The sequence below is a fragment of the Cygnus olor genome, chromosome 1 (genome assembly GCF_009769625.2).
Source record: "Cygnus olor isolate bCygOlo1 chromosome 1, bCygOlo1.pri.v2, whole genome shotgun sequence".
NCBI classification, from domain to species: domain Eukaryota; kingdom Metazoa; phylum Chordata; class Aves; order Anseriformes; family Anatidae; genus Cygnus; species Cygnus olor.
In genome coordinates this window covers 65995726-66022719 of record NC_049169.1, presented here as the reverse complement: position 1 = coordinate 66022719, position 26994 = coordinate 65995726, and the positions used below count along the sequence as shown (strand labels likewise).

Sequence of the window (26994 nt, the reverse complement as noted above, 5' to 3'; positions counted from 1 at the left end):
CTGTGCCAGCACTGGCTATCAATTGGGTAAAGTACACACTAGCTCAGCTATGTAATGTTACCCAGCCTCCTTGTCTCTGTGCTCTGCTGCAGGAAGATCACAGCATCACAGACCGTCTGTCAGCTGCAGCTCATCGTGCTGCTCTACTGCACTGCCATCACAACAGCAGGGTCAGCTTTCGAACCCTACTTGCATTTAAAGCAAAATATTACTAATTTTGTCTTTTTTTTTTTTTTTTTTTTTTTTTTTTGTGGGTCCATTTAAGGAAGCAATGGACTGCTCGAGCTATCTTGCAGTTGGGGTAGGGAAGGTGGAGGATACAACAATTTCCCCGTGAGAGCTTTGCTAACAACGCCCCTCCTGCCTCTCTCCACCTGTCCTGGCATCTCAGAGGTTTTCCAGTTCCATCCCACATAGCTCTTGGTCTGGGCCAAGGAACACAAGGTCTGGACCTCAGTAATTATCTTCCTGTACATATATCTTCAAGCTATAATACAAAACTCAAAAGGAAAGAAAAAGACAGGTAGATAGTTCCAATGAATATGAACTTCGACCCTGAGGAAAAAAGCTCATAGCAGAACAGCTTCTGCTACAGTTGGTCCTACCACATTCTTCTCTCTACCAAAAACACTTTTAGGATGTCGAGCTTACAAGATCCATACTGAAGTTTCTAGCAGTACTAACTTTTTTCACATATGTCATTGGACAAACCACACTCAGTGCTTATCAGGCTCTGGATGGCATTTTTTATGTCCCACCTCATATATGCCATATTTTATCTGCTGGTCTACAGTGAAAGTCTTGGGTACCATGAAGTGCCTAAAGTGGCATTCCCTTCTGTACCAGCTTTGCTTTCCTGTTTAAAAAAAATAAATATAGGAATTATAATACCACCTTTTGTCTGTTCAGACTGTAAACTCTTGGAGCCAAAGCTTTGATTTGTGTACATACACCTAAGTTTTATTTGTGTATATAAGGTGTCAGGCGTACTGTAGCTCTGATGTCATCTGGCACTGATGTAATACAACTAATTCTCATCCCCAACAGTTGTTCCTAACTCCAAACACATGCTCCCTGTCCCTCTGCCATCATTACTAAATGCCTCAGCCTCTCTCCTGACAGTTTGTTGTATCACATTGAAGAGTCCTTGGGGTTTCAGCTGCTATCAGTCCTGCTCACTAATGCTTTTTCTCAATGAAGAAGGCTACATCTGCGATGATAACATTTTTTTTCAAATGTTCATCACTGGTCTTTCTCACTGTCTTCAGCAGGAAATGCTGAATACTCCACAGTTTGGAAAACCATTCTATAAGTGTCCTTATAAAAATTTAAGGGCATGTTTTAGGCCTCTACTTAAAAAATTGGCCTTGCTCTACATGTATGCAGTTTGGGGGGTTTGTGATATTTCTTAAAATTTTCTGTAGAAATCCTGGCACTGAATGCCTTCTATATCTCTCTAACTGTGGGAAATAAAGCACATACAATCTGTCACAAGGTATGGTGACGGCAGTTTTCTCATAGATGGTTTCCTTTAATGTCCCTTCATGAGAACTGGAATCCCAGTGTCAGTGGATGAATCTTGACAGCTTCCAGAAGTGCTTCCTAACAGGGCAGTTGGAGATTAATTTATTTGCACAAAGGTGTCTTCCCCAGCTATATAAACAATGGATCCCATCTAAACCCATACCTTTAAAGAGATATTTCTCTGTAACACATTAGTACTAAAGAGGATTCCTACATCAACGTAAGTCTTTCTTCCAGCAGGCAAAACAGAGGTGTTATCTCACCAAACATTCTTTGCTAGGGAAATAGCTTTTATAGCAGATAAACTTAATGCCCTATCAACATTAATGCCAGCCTCTATATGCTGTAGCTGGTCACACACCACTGCTCTAGCAGTACTCAGCATAACATTGTGCTCCAGGCTACAACAATCAGGGAAGGGAGAAAAACTGAAGTTGAACAACATTAGCCAGATCTTCAGTTGCAAGACAGCAGAGCACATGGATATCACCACAAAACTTCTTCAGTCACAGAGGATCTGACAGGAAGAGCTTTATCCCAGGCATGAACTACAGCAGCCTGGCAGCTTATCTAGTTTATGTAACTTTTGATAGTGTAAGGGAATAAGAAGAAAAATTGAGCCTACAGGCAGAAATTTGCACAGTTTTGGGCATTACTCTCCACATTGCCCTCCCTTCTTCCACACAACAGTGGCAACAGCAACACAAAAGATTTGTTAGCTGCTCCTGGCGGTAGATTTCACTTAAGGAGCTGGCTGCTGGGGTCAGTCGCGTACCTGAATTTTTCCCAGCTCCCCCAGACTGAAGAGTTACTCCGCTCTACTTTCTGGAAATGCTTTTCCTGCTTTGCCAAACAATACCAGGCCTTCTGATATTACGTTGGAACAAATTACTTCAGAATTATAGACCGTAATGCTGGCCATAGCTTTCTCCTGAGGCTTCCTGAATACCAGCAGCTCTTTCTTCTATTTGCTCTCCATTCAAAGGCAACAATTTGTCTTCTCCATACTGTGCTTTGACATAAAATGCAGGCTTGAGCTAAATTGCTTCTACATTACATTTGCTTAGATGGGATTTACCTACCCTCAGCAGTAACTATCAGCAGAGAAGGAAGGGGAAGAAGGATTTCAAACAGTTGCTTGCTTTTTGTTTTATGATCAAAGCTTTCTTTCAGTCAGAAAGGGAGAAAGAGAAACTGGGAAGTTGCAAAATCTGCAGAACTATGAACCTAAATGTTGCTTTTTCATAAAAGCTGGGTTGTTACATTGTACTACTAATTAAAAACAAACCTGTTGATTAACTTATTTACAGACTGAACAATCCATTCTTTCAGGGAAACAAGAAAAGTGTGTCTACTAAAGTGATTAATATGACTACAGTGATTTCCCAAAGAAGGGAAATAGTTCAAAACCACCCTGATCAAATCTGTAAATGCCTTATATGATACGATACAAGGTCAAAATTCTGGTATAAAGGGCTGAGCAGTGCTATGAGAGACTGGCACTGGCACTAAGGGGGTCGGTGACCTTCAGAACATCATTTAGCCTTTCTGTGACTTTTTCTCTTAACTAGATGAAGCAGGCCAGAACATTTCCCCTCTCCAAACCTGCATACGTATTTTAAGGAATCAATCTAGTAGATGAAACATTTCTAGACAGAGCTTAAAAGCAAAGTTTTAATTTCACTTCGTTCAGCAAACTAATCTTGTTCTTCTTTTTAAGTTTCTCCTTTCTCCTTTTGGAAATGGTGAGGAAGACAAAACAATTAAGGATAAAGGCCCTACAGCTTCCTTGCTTTGTCACTGGAAAAAAAGAAGAAAAAAAAAAAAAAAGGCAAGCAACATGTGAAGACAGTCAGTAGGGAACTCTACTCCCATTTTTTTTTTTTTTTTTTTTTTTTTTCCCAATAGGGAAAAAGTCAAATGTTGACATCCTAGTTTTGGTGACATTGATGAAACATGGAGCAAAAGTGAAAGTAAAGTCACCCTAATATATATACATACATATATATATATTACTTTTAAATGGCAACATTACCTTGTCTCATTTAGAGGGCTGAATAGGTAGCTACCACACTACCTCACTACGGAGTCACTATGGAGTCTCACAATGTCTTCTCATTCTTTTGTGATATCTGTCATTTCTCCATTTCAGGATATAAAAGTTTGTCTGGGCGTGACCCCATATTTCCATATACAGAGCTGTGGAATCAAAATGCTAGTAATGACAGTGGGTCAAATTCATGACAGATACAAAGGCATTTTAGCCAGTGGAATTATGCACTGGGCAAACAGTACTATCTGGACTATCAAGTCTTGTAAGTGATTTCAGATATGAAGTATCTCATGTTCTCCCTTTGGTGGATGAGAGTTACGAAACAGTAGAGCCATGTGTGAGCATACACAAGCCTCTGGTGTATCAAGACCTAATATTAGGCATTATTCTCTAGTGTTGACACTTGCCTGTTTTGTTACTGACCTCAAATAAAACAGGTTAGGACCCAAGTCCTTTTTGTCTTACCCAGGCAAAATCCCCAGCAACTCCAGTAAGATTTTTGCCCAAGGACCGCGGGAGTGATTCAGCCTCGTGTGAGAACTAATGTCCCAGAAACTTTTTCTAGGCAGCATGCTAATTATAGACTACAGCTTGACATCTGAAGCACAAACCCATGCATCATTTTGCAACCTGAGCTTCTCTTTCCACACAACAAAGCTGACTTATCATTTAACAAGGCCTTTTAGCAAGTGTGTGCAAACTGTAGTAGTATTTGTATTAAGAGCAATGTTTGAGCTACTCTAAAAGATGGCGAGGTACAAAAATACCACTTGGACTGTTTTCTACAGTGCATGCTTTGGGCACAGCACACAGCTGGGAGCTGCTGTCACTCATACCCAAGCAAATCATGGTTTTGGACCTCTGCAGCTGAGTATATGGGGCTTTTTTTGTTTTTGTTTTTCTAGGAGAATAAAATTTGTGCAAACACCAGAAAACACTTCTTTTGTCCCCGTCTCCAGGTGAAAAAGAATAAATCTATCACAGCTGCTAAACTCCTTGTGAAACACTTATCAGGTGCCCTTGTGAAATACCCACAATTGTTGGCACTTCAGCTAATCTTTTCCTAGTTACCAGATGATTATTTTCCGCATCAGTGGACAATGATAAAACAAGATGACACTGTGCTTTCTGCCTCTTTAGATGAGGTTTTGACAGATAATAAATCATTTTACAACACTGACTTTTATTTCCTTGCATTTATGCATGGAAAGCAAAATGCAACCAGGTTGTATGACACAAGTCAAATCACCAACTGGTTTAGGAGTAACTAAACTGATAAAGGTTTCACTTTCCAGACTGTGCCTCTTACAGCTTTTGCTAAGATGATCTTAAATCCCAAGTAAGCACCCTGTGTTTTTTTTTTAACTACTTTTTGATAACAGGCAAAAAATACTCTCAAATATCAAGCTGTACATGCCTGTTAAGGAGTGGTTGCCCATGTCCTTCCATGTGTATGTGAGATACACTGGGACAAATTCTGTAGGTGAAACTAGAATAAATCAAGGTGAACTGAATTACTGTCAACAGACAACTTCAGGTGTTTCAAGTGTGTTCTGGTTAAACAAGACATAAAAATTAACTCAGCACACCACCTTTTTGCTTGTAGAGTAAGAAGACACGAGTTTAAAAGGCAACAATGATCAAGATTGAATTTAAAATAAGTATCTTGTAAATATACTCCCTCTCATTTTCCACTCTGAATCTTCCATGTTAATTCCCTAACTGTGTAATTCCCCATTAAATTTCATCATAGAAAGCAGACTAAGAATTTTTTAGGCCACCCTGAAATTTTACCCTGTAACCAGGTCTCTGAAAATCCTGTTATGTGCTTTCTGCCTCAGACATTATCCCACAGTACCATGCTATTTTTCAGGCTGAAAGTAATAAGCCACTTCCTTGTCAGTACACTAAGCACAAGATTCAAAACCCACAGAGCAAGCTGACATATGAAATTACTAAATGTGAAATTTGAACAACTTGGTGTTCTTTTATCTTGGTATCCTGATTAGATCCGTAGACAAAACTCACCCTAGCCAACAGCTTCAAACCACAATATTTTCCAAAGGGCTGCATAGGATTTAGTGAGAACTTTCACTAAAGTCAATGGGAGTTATTTAGTACATAGCCGCACTGAAATCAGTAGAGTCCCCTTATAGTTTAAAAGTTGACTTTGTAAAAGGAAGTCAAGTCAACAGGAATTGGATAGATAAATCCTAAAAAGCCTCAACTTTTAGAGTAAGGTGTTCATACTTTTATCCCTGTTATGTAACAGAGTCAAACTACTATTGGAGCTCTTGGGAATAAAACCCTGTTTGGGCTGAAATTACTGAGGCTGCTATTTCTAGAGTTCTCAATTTTTATTTTATTTTATTTTATTTTTTTCCTGTTTGAACCACCAGCTCTCCTGTTCTCTGTATTTCTGGCCCAAATTTCAGAAGCACAAAGTCTTTCTGTGAAACACACAGATTTTCCAAATGTTCTAATTGTCCATAAGCTCCCAATTTTTTCTAAAAAGTTTTCCTTTGCAGCTGAAAACTTTGTCCCTGTTTCAAAATCATTTTCACCTAGGGAAGACTCTCACAAGTCTGAGATTAAATTCTGCCTAGTCATGACAACATAATGCTGTTCACAAGAAACAGTGATTGTAGGCGTAAGACAAAATCTGTGGTCCACCTAAAAATTAGGCTGCAGCTGATTCCTTAGAGGCAGTGAACTCAGATGTTAACAAATATTTCCAAAGGTCACCAAGACGTTGCAATAACTGCTCTGAAAGTGAAAACTGATATTATTTCTTTTTTAACAGACTACTTTTTACATATTTTAGAACCTGTCTGTATTTCTGTACTTTTTTTTGCCTTCCATTGTACATTTTCTATTTCCACTTTAGCTGAGGCATAAATCTGAATGTGCAGTCAAGCCTCCCTCCCCTATACCTTTCATTATTTAATGTACTCTCTGAAGTATTGCTATATGTTTTGATAGGCAACATACCGCCTAGCACTGTTTTTACTGCTGTGTTACATGAAAACCTGATTATCTACAGCCATCAGTCCCATTGAAATAGAGCCCTGTAGTATGATTAGACTTTGAACTGTTGTAGGGTAAGCTACTTGCAAATCAGCCCTTAAATTTGCAGTACCACCTTGGATATGACTTAACTAGAAGAATGAGTTGTCTTGAATCACAGAATGGCTTTGTTATCAGACCCGAGGCCAGGCAGTGAGCTGTTACTACTAGAGATTCTCTTGATGTTAATGTGGACATGCTCACATTGCAGGCAGCAGCACCAAATAGGACTGAAGCACAGGAAAACAAAGGGAGTGCAAAATCTGAGCAATCAGAAACATCAAATTACTTCTCCCTGCCCATTCACAGCTTTTTACTGACCCTGATGCAGTCAATGGGAATTTTGCCAATTAACTTCAATAGGAGGAAAATCTGGGTTGGATTGAGGTTTCCTGTTTCTGCCCACAACAACACAGATGCATTCCAGACCACTCTTCGGAAGAATAAAAAAGGGCAAATTCCCAGTTACTGTGACAACAGAAGGGGTGATTCTCTTCACTATCATGTAATTTTGAAATTCAGTATCTGCTTTGTGCCATGACATGTGTTTCTCTCCTCTGTTAAATTAACGTTTTCTTCCCTTGCAGAAGGCCCATCAGGGAAAGAGCATAGAAGAAAACCATCAACACAAACAACCCCTAGACGCCTTTTGACATTTCCCACCTCATATCTTCCAAAATGGAAAAATCATGTTTTTAAATAACAAGGGAAAACTGCCTTAAACATGCACTTCCCAAAACACAGAGGATGAATTCAGACTGAACTGTGAATGCTCCTCAATGAATGAGAGAGGCGACCGGTATTAAACTGCCTCAGAAGAATGCTAAGACCACTGCTATGGAGCACATCAGCTGAAGGCTGCACAGATTGTCCAACCCTGGCTACATTTATCTTCTTTTCTCATCCTTTCTTCCATGAGGGCTCTTGCTGCTGTAGTACTTGGGCTTGTCGACCATTTCATTAAGGGCTGTAAACACCCAATGAGACTTGGGTCAAGGTTTGACCGCTTCAGGAAAGCTGTGGAATATACAATATACAACTGATGATGCCCAAAAGACTGGCACAGGCAGTCAAACCAAAGGGGATGCAAGTGCAATTCTCTTCCCTTCTGCCTCATGTTCTCTGTCTTACAGGAGGCATGTTGACAGGCAGGCAGTCGGTCTTCTTTACAGAGAAAGAAGACGGCGAAACCTGGCTCCGCAGCCAAGGGCAGAGAAGAGACTGGAAACATATGTTCTCTGTGTCTGGGATGATCCAGTTTAGGTAGCCTACCTGGGCCAGAGCCCAGATGGTGTAAACTGCTGATTCTCAGAGTTGCAGATTTACATTAGCTGAGACTCTAATTTAGTAAGTATATATTAAAATGCTGAACTCTTACAATATTATTTATTAAAAAACAACAACCAAAACCTGCATACAGCTTCCAAGGGGAAATTGAGGAAGTGAAAACTAACATGACTTCTTTAAAGTAATGGTGTAATTCACTGGCTGGAACCCAGATCTGCTGAGCATCAGTGTGATATAACTGAAACAAACCTTTCCAGTATGTTGAACTAAAACAACCACTTTAGGAGTACCGAACTGCCCTATGTACTTCAGTGAAATGTTATTTGAAATGTTCAGGGCTGATACCTTAAAAGTCAACACTGTTAATTAATTTATCACTGAACAAAGTGTGTTGGGAAGGGGCAGAAGCACTCTGCTGTGGACCTCAGGACATTATACCAGAAAGAGAAGGCAGTGAGCTTTGAAGAAAACTCGAGAGAGAACCACACTGAAGCTGTATGTGAGGCATCTGTGCTCCTTCAGCAAGAGCTAAACACAAGAAGACAAGGAAGACATTGGAGCCTCAGCAATGCAAAACCAAGAAGCTCAGCATGGTTAGTAGGTGTGATTCAGATGGGCTAAGGGCAATCAGGCCAGATAGATTCCTGAGGTCATTTACAACCATGTCTGAAATGCTGTGCCATCTGTCCTTTATAGTTGGAGCATGTTCTGTAGATGGTAGTTGGAAGAGAATTAATACCAATCCTGAAGTCCAAACCCTACTGGTGATTGATGGCTGGCATGAATGCCAAAGCATTCAACACAGTAGAAAACACACACACACAAATAAAAACAATACCTTATCACTTATGGCACTTTTTCTATGGCGTTATCTTAAATGGAAGCCATTAAAGAAAAGACCTCTATTTCTATTTGATTTGTTACACAGTGCTCCTTCACCTTATTTTCTAGCAGATCCATCAACCCCCAAGAGCAGCACAACTTGAATGCGATTAAGCTTCAGGAGAGCAGATAGGCCTTTTCAGTGCTGCTCTCCATCAGTGTATCCCAGGCAGATATTGGTCTCCAGCATCAGAGTGGGTTGAGATGGTTCTGCGTTAGGTATGTTTGTACGCAATAGGACATATAAGATGTGTAACCACATAGGTAGATACAGTAAATATACAGTGAGTTTCTTCCTATGTGGTATACATGACGGATGAGCATGTCAACAAATGAAGTGAGCATGACATCTTAGGAGAGGATGCCTGTAAACTATTTTGCTTTGTCAAGAAATACAACAGAGATTAAACAATATGGTACCCATAATTTGGCAAGAGTAAATACAACAGCCTACTAGGAAAGAAAAACTAACGTGGTTTATAAAATACAAAAGGCCAGAATGAAAACTCCTCAACTCTGCTGGGTGGGGGCATGGATCCAGGTATTTTTGTTGGCTGGGGGGCTGGACCTGGGTGTGGGAAAGGGGGTGTTGCTCTTTACCATCTGTGTCTAGAGGCTATTTGCTTCCCCATCAGAGGAAGGAAGCACAAAGATCCTTTACTTCCATAGTTAAAAAAGCCTTTGGCAGGAAGGAGGTCAATGCACAGCACTGGAGAGTATGGAACACTATAGAATAGTTCAGTTGGAAGGGACCTACAAAGATTATCAAGTCCACCTGCCTGACCACCTCAGGGCTGACCAAAAGTTAAAGCATATTATTGAGGGCACTGCCCAATTGCCTCTTGAACACTGAGGGGCTTGGGGCATCAACCACCCCTGCAGAAAGCCTGTCCCAGCGTTTGACCACCCTCAAGGTAAAGACATTTCTCCTAATGCCCTGTCTGACCCTCCCCTGGCAGCTCTGTGCCGTTCCTGTGAGCCCTGTGCTTGGTACCAGGGAGCAGAGACCGGCACCTCCCTCTGCGCCTCATCTCCTCAGGGAGCTTCAGAGAGCATGGGACAGCCCAGTGTCCTCACAGGACATGCCTTCCAGCCCTTTCACCTGCTTTGGTGTCCTCCTCTGGACCATTTCAAGAACTTTAACATCCTTTTTATATTGTAGAGCCCAAAGCCTCACACAAGATCATTGTTATCAACAGCCTGTTCTAAATGGAAGAAAAAAAAAAAACAAAACCACAAACCAAACCAAACCAAACCAAACAAAAAAACTTTTAGAGGAATAAGAAAATAAACTTCATAGAGTGACCTGTTTGCTTGGTCTCTCCTATTCTCTTGTTCAGAGACTTTTGTTAGCATGACTTTTGTCCCTTGTACATGGCCAACATCAGTCCACAGCCTTTCTTCACATCCTGAGCCATTCCTCTCAAAGATGTGATTCTGCTATATAACACTAGGCACTGCAGACATCTGTTCCCAAGCCTGGTCTGTCATGTAACAAGAACTGATTAAGTGTCCCACAATGATGTCAGAGAGAAAGATATGCTGTGTGGTTGGGACTGGTTAACAACCACTGTCCTTAGACCTGGCTCTTGGAACCAACAGCACTGAAGACACTGCATTCATAAACAGTTTGGAGAAGAAATGGGTAAAAAGTTAGTTTGCCATTAATAGCCGACTGGGAGAAACTCTTGAGAACTTGTCAGATGCAATATTACGGATTTTATAAACCCTGTCTTACCAAACTCACTTTATTAATCTGAAGAAGAAGCACTGTAAGCTGAAGATATGTTATCTTTCAGTTCTTAGTATCACCAGTCAGAAAAGGAGCTTGTTAGCTCAAGTTTGGACTGATCCCACCCTGTTGCAATGAATACAATGAAACTACATCTGACCTATTTCAAAACGCTTTTACCAGAGCAGCATTATTTTCATGTTAATTAAAGAGGAAAAAGTTCAAATTAGCGAGTAGCTTTGGCAGGTTCTCATCATACTATCTCAGCAATGTGGCTACACTTTTTTTTAACAGGCATGTCTCTAGCAACTTCCCACTGAAGTCAAGGGAAAGCCTCCTGGTGACTTCAGTAGAGTGGTGTGACAATTGGCCTCCCCACTCAGATGTCATATAAGGATACCAGAGTCCATTACAGTGGTGCTTTTTTTTTTTTCTTTTTTTTTTTCTTCATAATAGGAAATTCTGCCTATAAAGAAAGGAAATGGGATCACCAGACATGATCTTCCATTTATTGTATGCCACACAGCAGCAAATTTTGTCTATGAATAACAAATTACTGAGGTTTAATTGTGAAAGTAAGCTATGAGCACTTGAAGGCACCAACATAAAAAGAAAAGTAACCTGATCTGGGGAGGTCTGAGCAAGTCCCCCCAATGACTCCCTCAAATCCAAATACATAGGTATCAGGGGTATGACTTGATATTCATGACCCCACAAGTGATTTTTTTTTTTCTTTTTTCTGAAAGAACTTAAGTGTTCTGGCAGCTACAGGGAGTAGTGCTTACTTCTCCAAAATATCATGAGCATCTGATAGAAATCTTGCTTTTTTTCTGCAGGAATAACTTTTCAGTGTCTGGTCTTCCTGTTGCTGGAATATATGGTTCTGATCAGATCACCCCATAGATTTTGTTTATTTGGTAGGAAGGGTGATCTATAGGGAAATGCTTCATGTCTTCTCTTCCAAAATCAAACTGGGATAATGCACATTTCAGCAATGAAAGCTGAGTAGTATAGGTGTCCATTAACTGCATAACTGTCTAAAGGTTCCAACTCTGACATTTCCCAAGCACATGACCTGTAATGATGACTGCTAGGTGTTTCTGAAGTGATACAGAGCCTGTACTAGTAAAAGATGAGGTGGAGTGAGAAGATTCAACGAAGATAATGAAACACAAGGAATCTCTGCTTTCTTCAAACCCGTCATTCTTCAGGATTTGTAATAAGAAGAGATAGTGAATTCTCACTTTGCATAAACATCTTCTCAACTCCAGAACAGAAGAAAAAGAGGTACTTCTCTTACAAGAAATGCCTGAAAGCTTAATTCCAGCCTGGCAAAAGCAAATGCAATTCCGCTGATTTCAATGGAGTTACAGATGGTGCACTTAATGTACAACAGGGCTGACTTGGCCCTTATCCCATACTGTAGCATTGCTTTGCCTAGAAACCTTTGCTTTCAAAGTAATTAACCGTGTGTCAATAGCCTGTAACACTGAACTACAGTTAAATAAACAAATAGGAGACACATGTATATTTTAAAACTTATCCCAGTAGCGAACTTCCAATGGCAAGTATTGATCTTTTTTCCTGTTTAATATCAGGTTCTAATGTCAGTATTATAGACAAGAAACTGAGGATCTGCAAAACAATATCCATTATTTTACACATATTTCTCCCTTCCATAGTTTCCAAAAAAGCATTAAACTTGGATCACGTATAAGCATAGTAAGAGTCTCAGAAAGAACCTGTTCTGCCCTATAGGCAATCTCAGCGCTAGAGCAGGTGGGCACAGGCTCTCTTGGTAAAAGCAGAGAAAGACAGACAGACAGAATAAAATTGCTTACTGTTTCGAGGCTTCTCCTCATCCATGCCTTCATCTTCATTTTCTGGGTCAATGTCTTCAGCTTGAGTTATCCAGTCTAAATATCCCTTCAAATCCTCCTCCAGCTGTTGTTTTTCCCGTAACTTCTGGAAATCACCACGAGCCTTAGCCTTCTCTCTTTCTTTGGAAAACTCCCTAGCAAGAGGGAGGGAGGAACGGGACGTGGGTGGAGGGAGAGGAAGAGATTGAAAAACAATGGGTTAGATTGATTTCCACTAGAAAGTCTCCATATCCTCTGTAGCACACCCAGCTTTCTCTGTTCTGTCAGGACAGACACATGTAAGGAGTATCCTTGCACTTGTAAAACAGCTGGAGTGTCCACATTTTTACCAGTGCTTAGGAGAACACAATTACCTTTTTAATCCTTTCATTCTCAACATTTGATTAATAATTAAAATAAAATTCATATATAATGTTTTTGTACAATACCACACACTTTCTAACATTCTTTACCACTTGATATTCTCCAAAAGCTATCCATAAATATCTATATGGATAGTGGTTAATTCGAGACAATGATGAACTGTTTGACAATAATCTGACATCTGGAGAGTGAGATGGTAGCTGTAATTTTTAGTCAGGTCTCAATCTGTCTTTAAGATTGTATAATCACAGCTAAGTTGTACTAATTGTAAGTGTAAGTAATGATACTCACAATTCTCTACACAGATAATTATGGGCAATTTCACCCATAGTACTGAACAGTATACTTGAAAATTTAAACCTCAATGTTTTATTGCAGGCTTTCAGTATTCAGGCCTGTTATCTGACATGAAATTTATTTTTCAAGTCTCCAGCTGGGTAGACAAACATGAGCAATAATAGATTCTGCCAGAAAGTGAAACAGGGTAGGTGTTTGATTGTGTGATGAAAAACCACTATTGGGAATATGGGCTTAAAAGAGAGGGCATAGGAACAAGAATTTAATGTTGCTTAGTTATGATCCAGGGTGTCTGCTTTGCCTTCTTTTTGACTGTGATTCTTTTTCTTCCTATCTGTCAGACATCTACCCTGCACTATTTTTTTTTTTCTAGAAATGCCAATCTACCTCCATTTAACAACTCTCCTGTGGTTCTAAATCAGGTTTTAATGTTTGTATTTTTAAAAGTAAGCTTAATGATTGTGAAAAACATTGCACTAAGAGTACTTAAGCCTTATATCTATTGAAGCAGATCACTACACAAGGTGCACACAGCAGATAACACGGCCCACTGTGTCTAGATATGAGAGGAAAAGTCATTCTCTCAAATACAACATGCATTAGCCTCGCTGATGATTGTCAGCAATGAGTGAAATTAAAAAAAAAAAAAAAGCCTAATATTAGTCTTTGTTTTGCGCCTCCAAAAACAAATGGGAAGCCTTCCACTAACTTTGGTGGGATAATATCAGGAGTATGAAAATCCTAATCAAAATATCAATGAGTGCCACATGAAGTGTTCTCAAGCAACTGAGACAGGGATGCATTTCCAGTAGTGATGGTTTAATGAAGTACTTCTGTCTGGTCAAAACCTGCTGAAAGATTTCCATTGACTTCAGTCTTTTGATCAGGCTTTTTATATTACGAACTGTGCATGATACCAGCACAGAAGCAGAATGAAAGTAGGAAAAGTAGGAAGATATCTTTATTTCAAGCCAAACTATGTGACAAAGGATGCGTGTGCGATCCTCACCCTCTGTCACATTACTGAAGTTTCAGGCTGTCCCATGGGACAGTGATAATGAAGGTGCAAATGATGAAGAGAATCACTGGTTTTTAGGCCTGAAGTTAGATCACAGTCAACCCTCGGACCCAATAGCCACAAGGCCGAGAAACAGCTACTGCAAATATGGCAAGAATGACCCCAGCAACAACAATAAAATCTGTACAAAAGATTTTTAAAAAATCCAATCAATTCCAATTGTTTTTGTTTATAGCTTCAATAACATCTTTCCTCTGGGTCTTACATAGCACCCTATCCAAATTAATGAATGAACTCCAGAAAAATCACTGAATGAAGCTATGCACTATTAAGGCTGTTTGAAAAATCAAATCCTAGTATTTCAATAGTTGGCTTGTAAATTGGTATTTTAGAATCTTCAACAAATAGGTCCATTTTTAAAAGGGAAAAGGCTTTCAACTCCAAGTGAGAACTATGTATTTGCATTGCTATAACTTGCAAGGGTCAGTTTTAGAAACCAAAGTGTGGAAAACGAAATGATCCAGCTAACAGAAAATGGAATTTCTACCGTGCACTGAACTGGATCATTTATATTAGATGCATCTAAGCTGCATGCCTGCTTGGGTCTTGTCAGCTCCATGTACTGTCCCTCTCAAATGTGACTCAGGCTGGAAGAAGAGCTGACTAAACTGAAATGAGCTTTTAGCAGCATGTCATTATGCTGACTGTCTGCATAGAAGTTAACTTGTTACCTGGCTTTTTCATGGCACAGCTGAAAATACTGTGATCCCCCAGTCTAAATGATATGAATTCATCTGTCTCTTTCCTTTGTACAATGTATGGGTTTCCAAATCTTGTATGACTCTCCAAAGAAGACAACTTATTTAAATTATCTTAATTTCTATGCTCTGCGAGCATTAAACTATTGAGAACAGGTGGCTCAGGAAATTGCTAATACAATTCCAACCACTTCCCATGTGGAATGCCAGCCTGTATTCAGGCAAATGTAGTTCACAATCAAGAATTACTATCCATGTCATTTACTATCCCATGTGAAATGAGTTGGTGACCTCAGTCCAGTTCCTACTGCAGGCAGGTGTGCACATTACCTCTGCCACCATCACAGTTGGCAGTAAACGTTCATTGTTTGCAGTTTCAGCAGGGAGGCCAAGGACCAAATAAGCTTTCTGATAGAAGTGCCATCTTGAGTCAGGAGGTGGCCTTCTCAAAAAAAAATTGCAATATCATGTGAGGATAAGGTCAACAGAGGCTTGCAGAACTACCAAGCAATCTGTCTCTTTTCAGTGAAGAAGACAACATCTGTTCACGAGTTGGCGAATCTCATTGTTTTCCCCAACTCAGTTTGCTTCACTTTCTTTCACTTTCCCAGGAAACTCTAAGACATCTGCCAAAGGAAATACCAATCCTTTAAATAAAAATATGAAATATATCTGAAATATAGACAATATATATATATAATCTAATATAATATATATAATCTGAAATATAGATAATTCATGTCTATATCTGATCTCAGTATGAATTCTCTCATTCAGAGGAGTGTTGGAAAGTGAGGAAAATGGCAGAATTCTAGCAGTTCAAAGCTCTTGCTTAATGCAGCACGAGGCTTCAAACCTCATCCACCCTGACAGATACAGCAAAGAATGGAAAGGGTTGGAAGAGGGGACAGAAGACTAAAGAAGAGCCCTGAAATATCAGGAAAACTACTTCTGCTGTCCTCAGGAGGAGCTACAACTACAGACAGCCTCCTGTTCACTCTGATCTCTTCCTTGGCAGTAACAGCATCAGAAGCAGCCAACTGGGTTTGCAGGATCCTCTCATATCAGAAGAAATGGCTGTTCTCTGGCCCTCCATTTGCCCTAGGAAATTGCTTGTTTGGCCTTTATCTTGGAATTTGGATCACTGATTGGCAAAATGTAAAATAAATCTGAATCTATATGCATCAACATACAGGTCTGAAAGTTAAACACACACTGCCATTTTTTCCCCTTACTAATCAACTGAAACAGGTAGCAGATGTGAACATCTCTGGTCTCAGAAGACCTCTAACAGTGGCTTCACTACTTACAGCAGTGACGTGGACTCCTTTTGCCTAGACTTGAGGAGGTCCACTGTGTTATCTGCTGACTAGGTTTTTCCTTTGGAACACATCGATTTTATAGTGTGCTCAGTCAAAATACAAAAAGGATTATAGCTCTACACACTAATACTCTGTCATACTATTTAGCTTAGCACTTGACTAGCAAATTCACCAGAAGAATCATGAATGGGTGAAATACCTGAGGAAAAACAAATTACAGATGAGATCTTTAGGCAGAGCAGAACTCGGTATTTGATTTTGCAGGTGCAATCAAAGTGTCTTTGTGAGTACAATTAATTACACTTACGTATTCAGAAGCGATTAAAAAAACCTAAGCTAATCTGTCATTGTCGAAGTCTACCTACACAACATGCTTGTTGACGTTCCTGAAATAAATGGGGAGAAATCAGAGGTGCCCAGAATGGATCTACAAAGATGCCCAGGAATATTGCTTTGTGTACTACATAGAACAGACAGGTGGATCATCTACACAAAACAGACTAATAGCAAGTTTATTAAAAAAAAAAAAAAGCTGAATCTGCAAAGCAAAGACACTTTGCAACTCAGCAGAATTTAGAATTGCTTTAGAAAGTTAATTGTTTAAGAACTGCTTATTTAGCCCAAAGAAAATTTAGAACATTTCTGCCATCATTTCTATTTTTTTTTTTCATGGATGCAAATTCTTAAGTTTCTTTTTACTTTTCTCCAGTTGGGAGAAAAACTGCAGAAACAGTGCAGCTGTCATAATAGTGTGAACACAGCCAGAAATAGTGACTCACAGATTAAGCAAGGTGAACTTCATCTTTGATTTCAGTTCTCCCTACAGACAGTTTCCATCTCTCACCACTAGCTGTGGTGCTTTGGCTGCAGTATCTCAGGAGATGGAGTATCTAGGCCCCAAAACACTTTCTTAGGTTAAAAAACAAAAGAGAGAGGAAATGCAAATTTCCACTATGTACAGACACAAATCCAAGTGTCGGTAAATTGAATCAGCAATGCTTCAACAATATGCACTCCTCAAGGCTGGGCTCTCAGGCACTGTTTTATCAAATCAGATATTACAGAATCTTCAACCACCGTCTTACATGATCCTCGAGTGCATTTCTGATACAACAGACTGCTTACCCACTGTCAGCTGGTCATCCTCCTCCTCTACTGCTGACATCCTTACCTGCTGATCTGAGCATCCGCATGGAGAAATGAGGAGCTTACATTTTAAAATTGTACCCAGAGTATCACTCTCCAGAAATCCAAACACAGACTATTGCCTGACACTTCATTACTGGGCATTTTGTCCCTCTCCATTTACTGCTTGGAAACTCTTCTCTTTTGCAGCAGCTTTCTTAGCTGCATGTCTCCTTTAATGAAGTAATGAAGACAATAGCAACACCTTCTGTAGATCTGCTATTATCTTTCTCTTCGCAGGGTGATCAATGGAGGATTTTCTTCTCTAGTCCTACTACTGCCTTTCCTATGTTGTTGGCACAAACACTGAGGACACAATTTCTGTGAAGCATCAAGGCTTCCCTCCTGCTCAGAGATGATATTCCCCCTCTTATGATCAAAAGACAGGAGATTTAAGGGTTTCCCACTGAGGCAACAAGTACAGGCTCTGACCAAATTCATTTAGAACTCATTGAGAGAGGCATGATGTTAGAAACAAAGAAAAAGAGGATGCATAAAAGCCCTCACACCATATTTATCCATCTACGTGGAATGGCTATAGGCACCCAGTCATGCCCAAATACAGAATTCGAAGCTTAATTCTAGGAGATCTGTAAAAAAAATAATTGTGTGAGGAATGTTGACTGGCTTGATTCCTCTAATTATCTGGCTCCCCAGGGGCAGTAAGTTTTTATCTACAGGGGACAATATCAATTGTTTTTAATCATATCTACCAAAATGATGCTTCGCAGTGAGGGTTATACAGCAGAACTGAAATACAGCTACATGTCTAGATGACTTAGGGATGTTTAAACACTAGAAGAAATTATCCTGCTTCTCTGTTCATCCTTAGGAAAGGTCAGAGAGAAATGATCTTTCCTCCCTGCATAATTTTAGGCTTGTAATCCGCACAACAGAGAAGATGTGCTTGTTGAAGAAGAAATGTGCCCAAGACACTCTTCAGGGAAAATAGTCTCCCATTAGGCTGTGGTTTAGAGATATTAAGCAATGTTAAAATATCTCATGTGAGAAGACATAATTTGGCAGGAATCTCATCCCACAACTGTGAAGGGATTTGTCTCGTGCTCTCATTCCTCCTTCAGTCCCAATGACTCTTCTAGAGATTTTACTGTAATCCCCTTCCATGGTGAATGGTATGCTTCACCCACAGGCAGTTAAACAGTGGAACATAGTATTGTCCTCTTCCCACAGAGAATAGGTAGAGGTTTTAGGTAGAGGAAAGTTACAGTCATAGTTTTTTTTTTTTTTTTTTTTTTTTTCCTTTGGTTTAATCAAAAGACTCTTTCCATGCCATTAGGAATGCCATGTTTTGCTATTTGCACAGCAATAGCCCAGGTCTTCTATAAAGATTCCTGAGATCAACCCACCATTGCCCGTTGTTTTGGTAACAACAGAGTTGGAATAGAAATACAAATTTTTAAAAATAAACAATAACAAAACATTTTCCTGGTACTGCTTACCCGCTAAGTACACCGAGAACCAAGTTAAGTACAAAAAATGACCCTATGATGATTAGTGTAACAAAATAGATCCAGGGCCAGTCCCTTCCTATGGCATCATTGACCTGGAAGAGTGGAATGATAATTAGTGAGACAAGCTCAGTTTCTGAGCATTGCAAGGCTCCAGCCAAAGAGATCCCAAGTCACCAGCAATAAAATTTTCAATAATCATTTTTCTGGAAATTTATGGAAGGTTGACATTAGCAATTTTGGATGCCCAGACATTAAATTTCTTTGTCAGCATACCTATTCTGTTACCTGCATTGTTATTTGCCAAGTTTGAATATTTGGTCAAGATTTTTGAGAGCTGATGTGAAAGCTTCCTTGGATTCAGATTTTTAATCCCTCCAAAAGAATCCTGGTGACAGGGAAGAACCCTTATTATGGAGTCTTGCCCTGTAGCATTGGAAAAAGGACACCAAAACTGTCAGCTTACCCGCTCAACACACCAAGAACCAGATTTAGAACGAAAAAGGATCCAAAGATGACCAGACTGACAAAATACACCCATGGTAACTCATAGCCCATAGCGTCCTGCATCTGGAAAGACGAAGGAAAGTTAGAAGACAGAGAGGGAAAGCAGAAATGATTAGGCAAAGGAACAGATGGAAAGGTTTGTAAACAGAGCCTGTGGTTGGTTTACACATAATCATAGCAAGTGTTTCTGTATGTTCTTTCTGGTGTGACCTCTGCTTTGATTGCTTTTTTCCTCCAGCTGTTTCTTTACAGGCAGTGATTAATACAGATTGAGAATACAACTATGTGCTGTACTGGCACTTCTTTGAATGCTCAAAGTTGCAGACTATCACTTTCTGGAGTTTACCCACAGCACCACAAGGGTCCATCCAATGACTTCTAAACTTCTGTTCTAATCTCTGTGCATGTGCTTTCTGCTTGTGAAAAAGTTGCTAGGTTTTGCTAAGCATTACCTCAGTGTGTTGTCAGATTATATTTATTTCCCATTTGCAGCACAGGTACACACACTTTAGAGAAAAGTGTGTGGTAACTGTGGACATATACTTACCTTTCCCTGGCAATTCTCTGGTAATCTTTAGTTTTCCACAGTCAGGGCAGTAGCTGTATGCTTTTGAGAAAAGTCCTTTCAGGACTTAAAGGTTGGACTAGACAATCTAAAGGTTGGACTAGATGATCTTAGAGGTCTTTTCCAACCTGAATGATTGTGTGACCTAAAGCTTTCTCACAAACTTCCTTTCTCTCCTTGAAGGATGAATCTCTCTTTCAAAATGTGACTCCTACACAAGTGAATACTCAAAGAATTTGAGACTGTAAACTGAATGGCATGAACATAGATCTGTCTTTAACACTACTACAAAAATCTGCAAATGAAGCCAGCAGACTATTATTTTAGCACCAGAACCTGTATTATGTGTACAGCAACACTAGCACATATTTTACATATTCTAAAAGCATGTAGCATATAAACACCATTTTATCTTGAAGAGTCCTCTGAAGTTCAAAATTTTGGAAAGTTGCTGGATACCTCAATATCTCATTTTCATGATGGTATCAAAATACCAAAACCCCTTCTTCATTACTTTTCATAAACACTTATCTTCTGAGCCAGACACAGCATCATTAAAGAAACAGATGGTGGTTAACATATTCAGGAGCACTAAAATGATTTATGAACTTAAATTGCAGACTTGAAAGTACCTAAAAGGCATAAAGCAACTTAGGTTCCTTTGTTTTCCACACTTGTAAAATTCTATCGTATGTTGTTCTCTCCTTCTAGGAAAATGCTCTTGTCTTTGCAATCTAAGCATTTGTTGTGATCCCAGAAGAAATATTCTTCCATACATGGGCACTGAGACACACTTTAGGGGAGGTGAGCTGACTCAAGATTCATAACAACTCAGGAAAGGAATTTCAGACCTTCAGCAAGACAAGGCAAGAGAGTAACACTAATATAATCAGTTCTTTGTGGATGGAGGTACATCATCCATTTTACTTTCAAAGTACAGTCATTAAAGTCCATGTCTGGCAACAGTCCACAGTCAATGGGCCAATACAGAATTCTATCTCTGGGCTCTTTCAGCTGCAGCTTCACTGAAGGAGACTCATTAAAAAGGAAGTTCAAAATCTACCTCTGTGAAAACAGTTCATCAGCTGCTTCCTCACAGGACTGATGGATTTTGTAGTCAGAAGAGAGTACCTGAAACACCTCTCTTCAGAAATTCAGCAGTTTCTCTAACAGTCCCTAAGTATATTACCCACTTTCCCTTTGAATACTGTTGTAGAATTGCTCAGTTATTATGGGAATATCACTAATTATTCTTTATGTTTGCAAGACATATTGCATCCCACATGACATGACCATCCCACAGACACCTCTGCTGTGAAACACAGCAATGCATTAAAGAAAACAAAACACTATGATACAAGATGGAAGCAAATATTCACCCACAATCACAGCAGATAAATCAGGCAGGCAAAGCATAACTACCTAAGCTGGAATTAGGTCAAGAAATTGGACTTAACATCCTCTCTCTTCTACAAAGAATGCAACTATCTATATAAAAAATTCCACACAAACAATGATTAAGAATGACTGAGAAACTGCTATAAGAATTTATGCAGGCACAATGACGACTTGACTTCCTTTTAATTATGATGGATGGTGATAAAGAAGTCTCAGCTATGTGGCACTTATCTATTGGCAGTATTTTTCTTCATCTGGGAAAGTCAGCTGGAAAAGTAGAACTTTTAGAAGTTGTGGTATGAGTGAATCTTAAATAACAAATGCCAAAATTTCTGGTAGAGAACTTTCTACTGCTCTGGCATGAAGAAATTTCCAGATGACAAGAAGCTTCCTCTGTGGTCTGGTAAGGTATATAAGTAGAATACAGTGTACTCTGGCTAGTCCCAGTGCCTGCACAATTGCATAATGATTACATCAGCTAGCATCAGCACAACTTGGTCCTGAAAAATAGACCTACTTCCTGGTATAGCAGAGCATTTAGGACTTCTCAGACTGAACATTTGTGAGGTCCATTTTTCACCTCTTTTTTACTGCTCAGCCATATATGTAATGGGTAAGCTGAGAAGCAGAGACAGTGGTATCTTCTCAAGAGCAGAGAAACCATCAGTACTTGGCAGATAGCTGAGTATTTTACTCTCTCTCTTTCTTGCTGGACTCCATATGTAGGATACTGTCACATCTTGTTTTATTTAGCAGAAGGTGAGATCATTCCAAATATTGTGAAACTGACCCACAGGTGCTAGGAATGTATGTTATATGTTGATGTAACATTAGGTATTTGGTAAACTATGTAAAAACACAAAAAGCTTTGGTATGGAGACAGCACACTGTGAGTTTACTATTTGATCTTGAAAAACATTTTCAAGAGAAATGCAGAGATGTAGGCTGCTTGGCAGAGGTTTGGGGAAAAAAGAAGTAACACTTACTCAAAACAGTAACGTATCAACATTTAAGAAACGTTAAATTCTTGGCTAAGATTTTATCCTTCCAAATATCTGGAAATGCTTCCTCTAAAATGGAAGTATCCTAGAAGTCCAGGATAGACTACCCACAACTGAACAATGCTCCCATACAGTTATCATTAAAAACCTTGCATCTGTCTTTCATTGAAAACGCTTCTTGGAAACGTCATTATTCTGCAAATAAGGAGCTATTAATCACATGTGCATGCATACACGTGTCCTGTTGACTGAAGCTGGAGGCTTTCACTGAAAACATAACTTAGGTTGTACAGATGATTTTTCCTAATTATGCTAATGAAATAGAGAAGCTGCACAGGGTCATGACAATCAGAAGGAGATCTACCATTTACACATTACTGAGTGTAGAAAATTAGGTCTACAGAATATTTTTTGTAGCGTTGCCTACAGTGAACACAAAGGGGATCTCTTATAAGTTACATCACTAGGATAGACAGTACAAATGCTGATAGCCAGTTTAGCTCCCTGGTTGCTGAGTGCACTTTTTCTCTGTTTATTTCTCCCTGGGGTGTTTATTATTAAACATATGAATCTCAACAGAAAAGGAAGATCATTTACAGGTCTGAACAAAGACTATCAGCCAGTGTAGATTTGAGTGACAATATTCCAGTTACAGCAGTCAAGGTGATTCAGCTTGGTGTCAATTTAAGTATGTGTGGGATGATTGCTAGGTCAGCTGGAAGCATAGCATTAGTATAGATCTACAGATGGTCATTTATAGAAATAATTCTGCTTTCTGAGTCAAACTGCCTGACCTTTTATAGCTCACTTCTCCATGCTTACATCTCACTACTGTCAACAGTGAGAAAGTTGGTACAATTCTGAACGCTGCTGATGTGTCACCTCTTAGGGGCACCTCAGAGATTAGGGTCTTAGATTCCTTCTCTTGATTTGCTAGATACCTTCTCTAGCACTGTGGGACATCATTTTGGCTCACTACGCTTTAGCCTTCCAATCTACAAAGTGAGATACTGCCTTGCCTCACTGGGTACTGTACAACAAAATGTCACCATCTCATCTCAGTATTCAGGTGCAGACTCAAGATCACTGAAGCTGAATTAGGCTGAACCTCTGTCCCCTCTAGGAAGAAGTTTGCTCAGGAGACTCCTTAGTGACCAAATGGCCTCTGAAGAATCCAGCTTAGCCTCTCATACAGCAGCGCTCTAACTTTGCTCTAGGCTCATGTGGATGGGATTGGGACTAGAACCAAATTACTGCACTTTGTAAATGCCTGTTCATACTGTAGTTTACCTACTCACTTGGGCTGAAAGGAACAGGATAGGATTTTTCTCTGAAGGGCTTCTAAGTTTTCCCTCTAACATCAACATTGTTTTGGATAGTTTCTCAGTTTTGCGGTGACAGAAGGGACCACTACGGTCAGTAACACTCTGCACCACTTCTCAGCCTTAATGAATGGATTTACTGCCTGGTCATCCTAGACACCTACAATAAGAGGACAGAGATATGCATTCCCTGACATACAAGACTGTGTCCTGTTTTCTGAACAAGTTACATAATCAGAATTAAGAAGATCTTTAGAACATTATATTTTGAGCAGGTCTATATAATTAGAGTCCTGCTTGTTATGCTTGGAAATACTGTGATTAAAGGAACACACCTGGCATTCTCTTCAAGCATTTCTGGATCTGTGTCATTCTTTTGCCTTGAGTCCAGTCAATAAATACTCGCAAGAAGCAATGATTGCTCCTATAGGAGGAACTATATTAGCTTTAAGTACCGTGAACCAAGTTGGGATGGACATACACAATTTATTCTTTTGTCAGAGCTTGAGAAGTAGCCTGTCATATGTTGGATACCCACTACACACTTAACTGCCACATGACCTGGTCTTTGTTTTGGTGTGTTTTGCTAAACTATCTTTCTGGGAAAACCCATGTCTCCCATTGCATTGGTTGCAACACATATCCCTTGTTATAAACAAACTTGGAGTCATTTTTTCCTCTCTGGACAAAGCAAATAATTTCACTACAAACAATTTCACCAAACACAAACAACTTCACTACACACAAACCAAAGGAATTGGATTCTGATACTTTTTTTTTTCTTTTTCTTGCAAGTCAAAGAAACTGCTCAACATCAAGATGAAGAGAAAGCATTTCAGCATATCTCAGGAAGTCTGATGAACATTGTGTATTGTGGGAGACCTCTTCTTTTCCAAGCATCCTTAATTGCTATGACCTTAGCATTGCAACCTTCAGTTGAACGCTTTTTTCTCAATGACACAGATAATCGCCTAGCAATAGCACCAAGATTTTTAATTCTGTCGTTTGTTAATCACAATTACAACCAGCAGTTTCAGTATGGGCCAAGGAATGAAAAGTCGATTTGTCTCCATAAATTCACTTTTATGCCTATATCTTGTGGTTCTTCAGAACTAGGTGAAGACATATTATTAGAGCTACATGAGACATGGGTGCTCTGGTTGTTTAGAGTTTTTTTTTTTTTTTTTTTTTTTTTTTTCCCCAGGAACAATAGCTAGGCACATTTTTCAAGTTTCTCGTTCATTACACTAGCATCATAGTTCAAAGATAATGTTAGAGGCATATTTTCTATTAATATAATGGTCCAGCATCACCAAGCACACAGTGGACATCTTTCATCCAGATAATAGGAGGGGAAGACACAATTCACTAAATTCTGCTGACTTGGCAATTCACATACCCACACCCTTACACTTTGTGCCAAATGTCTTTCATAAACAACTGACAAGCTCAAGTTACAGCAGAATTTTAATCCATTGTAGAAGGACAGCTGTCACTGGAAAGCAGCAAGCCACTCATACTAAATGGACAGTTGAAGAAAAAATCTGAAGTCTATCTTGTTCAGTGCACAATACTGGAGAGCAACGGCTTAGCAAGTTAGCTGGGACACCAGGGTTAGCCTTCTATTTCTTGAATAAAATGCTAATTGATTTTTAATGACTATAGAATGTTATGATAGCCTTTTTTTATATACAAGTCGAGTGCTTCAAGTATTCTATAATGAAGTGTATAACCTTTCACAGAGTGACATTAATCAAGAAGAGCAGAGTACTCAATAAAATTAAAGGGCAGTAAATTGGGAAATTTTGAGTAGAAATGCTATTTTTTGCAGGCTAAATCCAATCTGTGGAATTCACTGCCTCAGGAAATTATCTAGCCATACACAATGGTTATGGCCAATAGCAAGATCTCTAGCTGAAACTAAATATTGCTTGTAATCATATAGGGAAATAAAATTGGAGAATATATGTAGAAGGAGACAGCAGAAAGAAGAGGAGGTACAGGCAACATTTAACTGTCTTTGAACATAGCTTCCTGCTTGAAGCCTTCATTTTTAAAACCCTCTCTTTTGGGAAAAGTATTTAAGCACCTTCAGAATTTAAGGATGTGTAGAAGTTGTATCCTCGGCTTTGATTATAGATCAAATGGTACCCTACTAACAGGTGATACATAAAGGACCATGTATATACATACTAACATGAGACCTAGATATTTATCACTGATCAATTACAAAATGAAAAGCTTTGTATTATTTTTTTCCCTTTTCCACTCCCTCTTTCCTTCTCTTCCCGCGAATATTTAGGTAAATGCAATTTATTCTCATATGCTTATGGAACTATGACTTTAAACTCTGCTCAAACAACATTAGAAACTTTTTTATTGGATAATGCATTGCCTTGCATTGTGAGGGAAAAATGTTTCCCTCAAACTTCTTTAGTCAGAATTCAAGCACAAAAACAATTAAAATAAACCAAGGATGGAGCCTCACCCTTCACAGCTACAGCTGCGTTGAGCATATTCAAAAGGAATCTACATTATAGGTAGTCAGTAAACCCTAGGTCTCAGGCAAAGGCTATGTGGCCCATAAAGCAAAGTACTGTTACTCTTCTATTATTTCTTCTTCTTCCATTATACTTTCATACTGCTTCACAACAGTTAAAGGTTTACTTTTTTTTTTTTTTTAAACTTGACATTGACTGACTAAAATGCTTTGCATTCATCCAGTCAGTGAACTAAAATGATCTGATAAAATTGATGCAACCCTTCAGAAGTAATTAAGGCAGGGTGATTTGCTAGAAAGTGTCCAGACAAATCAATACAGTGAAGAAGCAAAACTTTGAAAGATTCTTTTTGATACCTTTCCTCATTCTAGAGATATCACATCTGCAGAAATATCTGCGGAAAAAAAATACTCATCCCAAATGAACAAAAGGATATTGCTAGCAGCTCCTAACGACATCCAACTAACGACTGTAAGTGGTGATAGCATGATTTTTGAGGCTGCTCAGCAAACAAAAAAGAAACAATTTGTTCAATAAATCCTTCTTTTCTGGTTAACTTTTCAACTGCAAAGCTGATTCAGGCTTAGGAAAACCTTGGCTCTGACGTCCTTGTTCTCTTTACTTTAAGAGCTCTTGCTAGTAGACAGAGCACTCTGAGGACTTGTGATGTGAAAGGTCTGATTCCTTCCTTTCTCTCAATGTCTCATTAGAGATCTAAGTCATCTGACAACTGGGTCTTTAGTGGTTATGCTCTTCTGAGCATGTTCTTCTAGTTAATTGGTCTTTGACCATTCAGACTGTGACGCAAACAAACCAACCCCTGCATTTGCAGGAATTTAGCTTTGCTGGTTAAATCTGGTAACA

At 39.2% G+C, this 26994-nt stretch overlaps 1 protein-coding gene across 1 annotated transcript in view; it reads right to left on the bottom strand.

Annotated features, from left to right (window-relative positions):
• The window catches only part of CACNA1C (calcium voltage-gated channel subunit alpha1 C), a 488233-nt gene that overhangs the window by 126331 nt on the left and 334908 nt on the right, over positions 1–26994 (bottom strand). The window contains 2 exon segments of the mRNA XM_040562696.1: positions 12386–12558; positions 19303–19406. Coding sequence (XP_040418630.1) covers positions 12386–12558; positions 19303–19406 — 277 coding nt within the window.